The 8,249-nt window shown below is 39.0% G+C and overlaps 1 protein-coding gene across 1 annotated transcript in view; it reads left to right on the forward strand.

The window, feature by feature from the left end:
* CDH8 (cadherin 8, type 2) overlaps nucleotides 1-4,406 on the forward strand; it is a 349,844-nt gene extending 345,438 nt beyond the window's left edge. The window contains exons 11-12 of the mRNA XM_004690505.2: nucleotides 1,354-1,605; nucleotides 3,001-4,406. Coding sequence (XP_004690562.1) covers nucleotides 1,354-1,605; nucleotides 3,001-3,494 — 746 coding nt within the window. The 3' untranslated portion in view covers nucleotides 3,495-4,406. The remainder of the gene's footprint in view (nucleotides 1-1,353; nucleotides 1,606-3,000) is intronic.
* Nucleotides 4,407-8,249: the final 3,843 nt, after the last annotated feature.

Below are 8,249 nucleotides of genomic sequence, written 5' to 3' on the forward strand. Positions count from 1 at the left end.
GATTACTAGATCACTTGGTATATTACTGCTTATCTCCATTAGAAATCTCTTTTTACTCTTCAAATTACTAAGTAATGAGGCACAACCAGAAGGATTTTCAAAAACTTATTAACTCAGAGAATTTTTTTTTCCTGGTTGACTGCTTACTAGGAAAGCATTAAACATCCACTTATATCTTTAGGAAAGCAAAAATAAGTATAATGCATACATCTTTTGGAAATCCTGGTATAGCTTCTATGTTACAGAAATTGGCCACATTTATTTAAAGTCCTTTGAGTGAACTAGGTAATTGAATATTCTAGAAACCGATGGGACAATAACAACCAGGATTAGACAACAATGGTCTGTAATCTCTGCCATAATGAGCAATAATGAGGTACCCCACCATTCTGTGTTCTGTCAAATTTTGCAATATTCCAACAAAAAATAATAATTTTGCCCAAATAATCCTCCACATAATAACCAAAATTGTATTTAGTTGTTTTTGAATGGACTATCAGGGTGAGATAATCAGTGTTTCCATTATGAATAGACATACAGTCTCACTAATCGAAACAATAAAATATATTAATTACATATGCATCTATACATATATAACATGACTATACTTTATTAGGTAGTGGTAAATAATAACAATTTTGGTGGGTGGGGCGAGGGCTGAAATACTGAGAACCATAGGGCTTACGTGAGACCAGTCACTTCTCACTGACCAGTTTTATTTTAAATCGATATGTTCAATTATTGCTTCAATGTCCATAAGTATCTCTGCAGATAGCCAGTATATAATTCCATATAATTAACTGCCACAAGCAATATGTAACACCTGCTCCCGTGGTTTTTCATTTTATCCTTATCTGTGTAACCACTTGAGGTCTTCTCTGCAGAATTTTAATCTGTATGACATATCTCCTGCAATCGGCAGTACATGGGCCTGTGATTATATTCTAGTGTGAATGTCAGAGAACCCAAGTGGCTCCTTAGAGACCTCCATGAGTAGGTACCTGAGAACCTAGAACATTCTCACCAAGTGTGTTGTTCTGCATGCCTATGGTCATACAGCCTAGCCTTTCAAAGGTGCTACATCTCCTGAAAGGACACTTGAAGGTCATGTTTATAAAAGAAGCCTTTTACATTTCCAAGGTGATGGTGAAACCCCATGTAACTCAGCATGGAGCCCCATTCATTGAACTTTGTTAGGGTGTGATGGTTTTAGTCCCTGTCAACTGGGCAAGGGGAAGAGGGGAGCTGGGAGTGTCTTGAGGTTTGCAGAGGATTTATGAACTAGAAAAACAAGTGTTGTTTGGGCAGCCATTCTGAAATGATGCAAACTATTGTAATTTTCACTTTTTCCAGATAATTCCCTCAGCATTTTGGCAAAGCATAATGGATTCAACCGCCAGAAGCAAGAAGTCTATCTTTTACCAATCATAATCAGTGATAGTGGAAATCCGCCTCTGAGCAGCACCAGCACCCTGACCATCCGGGTCTGTGGCTGTAGCAGTGATGGTGTTGTCCAGTCTTGTAATGTTGAAGCTTATGTCCTTCCGATTGGACTGAGTATGGGCGCCTTAATTGCCATATTAGCATGCATCATTTTGCTGCTAGGTACGTATTTCCTTCATAGCCTGCTGGTCACCATTTTTCTGGTTCATAAATGACTGTAAATAAGGTCAGCAAACCTTGACCTCACCAGATACCCAGGTATCCATATTCTTTGGGGGGAAGGGACTTTTTGCCCCCCCCCCCAGTCTAAGGGCACTAAGAGAAGGTGAAAAGAAAAACGAAATTGTGATCATCAATGTCCAATTTGAGAGGACCGTTTGGTGCCTTTTTAAATCTCATCACCAGTGAAAATACAAAGCAAAGAGGTGGTGGAAATGGGGATGGACCTTTATGTGGCTGCAAGAGCATCTGTTCTATAAGGCAAACTCCCAAACTCTAGCTCTTACCCTGCACACCAGCTTATGTCAATCAGGTACTTAAGATGTCCAAAATACCTTTCCTCTAAACAATACGTAGATTGTTTGGCTGAGTTCCTCCAAATCACAAAGTTTGGTGAGATTAAAAAGAGAAAAGAAATGAGCAAACCAAAAATATATACTTCCCATCGAATTATACTGTGTGCTTCCGATATTTTTCTTGATACGAAAACCAAATTAAAATGAAGACGGCAAGTGAAAGAAGGCTTCTGTAACTTTCCCATTAAAAAATCCAATTATAAAATGAGATTAGACAGTGGAAAGATATACAAAAGAATATTTATATCTCATCCTGCTCTTAGGCAATAAAACACCTTAGAATCAAGTTAATGTCAGTTTCTACTTTCCAAAGGACATAATTATGCTCACCCAATGTCCTGAGTGGAGCAACATTTCCTGACATATTTAACCCCATGAACCCAGGTTTTATTTGAGCGATTTGGCTAGTTGGGTGCAAGCTCCTATCCCTTTACTCACCGTTCATCTACTTTCTCAGAGCCAACCCTGACTTGAAAGAAGACAAAAATTGCCACGCAAATTTGACATCTAGATCCATCACTTCATCTATGAATGAACATTATTTGGAGGGAGTCTTGAAGAATAGACAAAAGATGGAATATACTAGCTAGGATCTGTTCTGCTCCTTTTTTCTTTTTAGAAGAAAAGATACTTGCAAGATACCCAGCAAGTTCGCTTCCGCTCTGTGCTGTTTTCCACGGTGTGCCATTCACCCTAGAGCAGCATTAAGTATAGCTTGCACTGGGGATTCATGCGAATGCATTCTTCTAACCCAGTTTCAGCACCAGATAACAAACAGAAGCAACCTGGAAAACAGCACTCTCTCAAAACTCCATGCTCATCCTGCAAAAAGGTGTTCAGCTTCATTCACAAGTAGGTGTCATAACGCTGTCTGCTCTGAACTTTGAAATAACGTCCCTATTGTTCACCATACACATACACAGCGTGTGCTTGTGAAAGGGAGTGCTAGCCAGCTATTGATTATTTTGTGTTTTTCCTACAGTCATCGTGGTGCTGTTTGTAACTCTGCGGCGACATAAAAACGAGCCATTGATTATCAAAGACGATGAAGACGTCCGAGAAAACATCATCCGCTATGATGACGAAGGAGGCGGGGAGGAAGACACGGAGGCCTTTGACATTGCAACTTTACAGAACCCTGATGGAATTAATGGATTTTTACCCCGTAAGGATATTAAACCAGATTTGCAGTTTATGCCCAGACAAGGGCTCGCTCCGGTTCCGAATGGGGTCGATGTTGATGAATTTATTAACGTGCGGCTCCATGAGGCTGATAATGACCCCACGGCCCCGCCCTATGACTCCATCCAGATTTATGGCTATGAAGGCCGAGGGTCTGTGGCTGGGTCCCTCAGTTCCCTGGAGTCCACCACCTCAGACTCAGACCAGAATTTTGACTACCTCAGTGACTGGGGTCCCCGCTTTAAGAGGCTGGGTGAACTCTACTCTGTTGGTGAAAGTGACAAAGAAACTTGACAGTGGATTATACATACATCAAGGAACTGAGCATTCTGTAATATTCTAGGGTTACTCCCCTTAGATACAAGCAAAATGTGGCTCTTTGTTTTAGAGGCAAGTTTAGCACCAGTCATCTATAAACTCAACTACATTTTAATGTTGAACCAAAAAATTACCAATAAAAATTAAAAGTATTTGTTAGGAGGTTATAAATCTTGTGGAGTGTGAATTAAAGTATGTGGAGTGTCTAGAAGTCTTTGGATATTTGATATTTATCTGACCACCACAGACAAAGATTGGGATCCTGATGAATCTTTAGAGAAGTGGTTGCAAAAGAGGAAAAAATCAAAATTAAAAGGTGCTTTCTTAGAAAAATGGACCTGCAAGGAATTTGCTGCTGATCTGTGTCTTCTGCAAGGATTTTTATAAATGCAAATGGTTTTTTCCCCTTCGCCAATAAGGATCCCGCCACACATGATAAAGCAATACTCGGTCTGCTGTACTTTCTCACATTTGGAGTTGTAGGCGGCCTCCTAGATAATGCGGTACGGTGACCACCCATTGTACATAATTGTTGGCCCCGCTCATCAGAGACTGAAGAGCATCTTTAAATATTGTGTCGAGCCTTAAAATATTCACGTTTGTAATCCATGCCAGAGTGGGATTGCCAACTAGTGGTAAGAGAATAGTCCCATCTCAACAGGCTTGCTTTCCGGAAGCAGGATTACCCATTCCCTCCGCTTCATCTTCTTCCACGAGGACACAAAGATTAACTGTACCACACAGTGGACCACATAAAAGACAGATGGTTTTATTGCTAGCGCGTGAATTTATTTGTTTAATCCTCGAAATAAATATTTTATTGATGTCCATTAATGCTTTTATTTATTAAGGTTGGTAATCTATAGATAAGGGACTCTATGGGGAAAAAAAAACAAAATTATATCCATTAATAATCCTTTAGATTGTTTTATATAAATATATATATATATATATATATATACAATGAATGTTTAATACATGTACATTTTGATGAGCTGAGTATGGCAGGCAATATTATCAAAAGGGGAGCTAATAGTCTCTTTAGAGTAGAAAGTGTTATTGTGACTGGTGATGGCAGGAACAGCATTTTCCCAGAGAAACTTTTGGACCGTTTTCTATTTTATTCATAATCCTGTATTTGGTGTTTTTACTACAAGCACAAACATCTGAAAGTATATTGATTCATGTGAATATTTAAATTCTAGGCTTTTAGATACTTTCATCATGCCCTGTCCCATAAACATGCTTCAAGTTGTCCTCACTGTTTCAGAACAGGAACTGATTTGTACATAATTTTACTGCCTCTGTTTTTAGTACTCCTCTCCCTGAGCTTCATGGTGATTCACAGAATGTCTTAGACTCCAAAAGAGAACAGCACTAGAAGACGTGAGCATATTCGATTCGTAATGCCAACCTGCCACTTAGGAGTAGAAATTGTATGATAAACTCAAGTACTACATGCAGATCATTTTAATTTTCTACTTTGCTTTAATGCAATATTGTTTATTTACTCCATGTATTGTATTCAGAGAAACTCCTGTATTGTTTCCTACTTTGTGAAATATATTTTTATAAATATGTTGGTTGTCATCACTTTTCTTTCCAATCACACGAAGAGTCTGAACTGTCATCAACTCTCACTAGAATCCTACAATGTTCAAGCGAACCATCCCAAACGCAATTTCATCTGTATCAATGTTTGCTGTAAAGAATCAAGGAAAAGAAATGGCTTGGCAATGGTCACACAGCAAGCATGATGCCAGCAGGTACATTAAAAGAACATGGTTGTACATGAAGGCTGCCCACTGGTGTCAGTTGAACACAGATGCTGAAGCAAAGTCAGAGTCAAGGATAAAAGAGGAAGCAAGATTGAGCAGGGAAAGTCTTCAGACTGGGGGGCAAATCTAAAACTTATAAAAGCAGAGATCAGAAAGCAGGGTTGGGCAAGGAAGCCTTCATTTATAGCATAGACCAACCAAGAAGGGGGTCTGAAGCATGACTGCTTTTCAGAAAAGTCTCTTATCAGGCACACATAGTTGCCATCTCAGTCATTGACTTGGGACAGCTTCATAAGAGCAGAGGGCTGAAGGCTCCAACTTGGGAACAGGTCTCACAGTGACAGAAACATGCTGTCTGAGTTTTCCACTCAATCAATATTCAGCAGAGATTTAAGTGTCCTTACTGAGTCCCTGTGCTTGAGAACAAGTGATCTTCAATACTTATCACTATGATTATTGAGTACTTTTTTCTTGAGACCAAAGTGATGGTTCAAATTAAATGTAAAGGTCCCCAGGTTTTGGCATAAAGTCTTAAACCAATGCTTACTTAGTGAATGTAGATTATGAATAGCCATTGTAGTTATAGTACTATTCTATCTGACACATTCTAGACATTCTAAACCAAGGTGAGGTATTATTACATTTTTACTTATTTCTTCACAATTTATACTATGTAGTAGTGTACTATGCCATAGGCTAGATACACAAACATGCCTAGGAGAAATGTTACATTATTTTTTAGGAAGAGGAAATCCATGTGCTCCCATCTTAGCAACGAATGAGACAATTTTCATAGTGTTTTCTCTGGGTAAGAGGTGATATCTGGCATAACAGTTGTCCAAATCTTCCCTCAAAATTTGCATTGCCCAAGGCCCTCCCTGGTGGCACAGCAGGTTAAAGCAAGACACTAAGAAGCTAAAGCCACTTCAGCATGAGTTTGATCCCAGGCCAGGGAGCTGACCCACATGGCACAGCAGACCACTCCTGTCTCCCTACTGCTCCCCTCACCAGTGTACTTCCTCAGTCAGCCTGTTCTGCTCCCCACTCTGTCTCTGGTGAATCCTCTCACTGCCCCTGCACCTCTGGCCTGTACACCAGTTATGTATGCATAAATAAGCAAATCTTTAAAAAAAATTTGCTTTGCCCAGAAAAGACAGCATGAAAGTGTAAGTCTCTTGTTGAGTTCCTTTGCAACCACCAAGCTAGTGTTTTGTGCTTCAATGCCCACCGAAGCTTTCATAATAGGGTATCGAGTAAATAGTACCATGTTTATACTAGAGCTGAACTTTACTTTTAGCATACCCTGAATTTAAATAAAGATCTGAAGAAAATACACAGACACACACACACACACACATGTTACCTGAAGTCCTTTTTACTTTAGCAATAGATTTGCCAGATTTTCCTTTATCAGAATCTTATTTTTGAACTTGACTACCTCATGCTCAATGCTTCAAATGATACATTTTTTAACTCTCTCAAAGTGACTATTTTTGTCTCTGTGCTTTGCTTTCTATTGGAGCGATACTTACATATGTCTTACATATAGGTAGTTATTTTTTCAAATAAAATGTGCATTCAGTCCACAAGCTTTTTAATGTATTTGTAGGTCTTTATTGTGTCAAGCATTGTTTCTTTCTGTTCTTGAAACTTACTCCTGCCCAAGGGTTTTCTGCCCAATGGAGAAAAGCAGTTGAGTTGCAGCCAACTGAGAAAAAGACTTTTTACTTCAGCTTTCCTTACAATTCAAGGTTCTGATCTGCAGAACTGATGTCCCCTTGGGTGACTAGCTACCACCTGGGCCCAATTCAGCTTCAAACCTGCTCACTATTTGATGATATCAAATTACAAATATATCTATTGAACAGCTGCATATGTCCACCTTAGGGTATGAAAGACTATTCCTTACAATAATCTTGTATGAGTTCTATTTTTAAAAGACTAAAAATAGTTTATAATAGGCTGGTTAAAATATACTAGAACGTAATTCAAACGTTATGGGAAAAATGTTACGGAAAAAATGTGTGGGTGTTTGTGTCTACATAAAATAGAAGAAAACTTAGATTCACTGGCATGACCAGTGAAACAAGAATGCTTTGAAAGAGCCAACTGTGTCTTTGGGAGGGTTTGCTTAATCAGATGCTTAAAGTAAGACAAATCTCTGCATGAGACTTGGAAATCTCCTAGGAGCAGCCAGATTCCACACTGAGACGCAACAGAGTTCTGGGCTCTGCTGTATTTTGGAGAAGGAAAATCGGGTGCTGAGAGCTAAGTAGCCAATTATTCTTTATAGCCACATAAGGACAGAACAAGTGGGCCCTTCCAACAAGTTGTATTATGCGATCGCTGGCTTTGCAGGGAAACTCACAAATATATAACCTTCTGATTGCCTTTTTGATTGAAAGTTCCATCTGAGATCAGGGCAGTGCAACCAGTAATAAGATTTCAAAAAATCCCATCACTGGCACTGTCGGAAAGGCTGAGCATGACTGAAATCCCATCATTGTCAGTCAAAAAGATAAGGTAACAGTGGGCATCACTATAAAAGCTATATAAATGCACAATTTAAACATGAATATCAACGTAGAAAAGGATCTAGAGAGAGACATACATACATGCATACATACACACAGACACATTTATATTCCTATTCATTCGATACCAATGACGTCATTGGGGATACACTTACAGACGCAATATTTTTGCCTCACAATTTCATATACCACCAAAACCTGCATTGGTGGCTCTTTGTTTTGCTGAATCTAACCTTGCATTTGAAAGAAATTGGATTGGAGGCAAAGGATTTTAAATGCAGGTTTATATTTGAGAGTAAAATAATGGTTTATGACACTTGGGATTAGAATTAAATGCATCACACTGAAACTGGACTGAAGTGTTTTATGCTAGTGTGTTTTATGGAGAAAACCATCGCACAGTCATTGTGCAGAACATA

This window comes from Condylura cristata, unplaced genomic scaffold, assembly GCF_000260355.1.
Source record: "Condylura cristata isolate star-nosed mole 26May11 unplaced genomic scaffold, ConCri1.0 scaffold00028, whole genome shotgun sequence".
NCBI classification, from domain to species: Eukaryota; Metazoa; Chordata; class Mammalia; order Eulipotyphla; family Talpidae; genus Condylura; species Condylura cristata.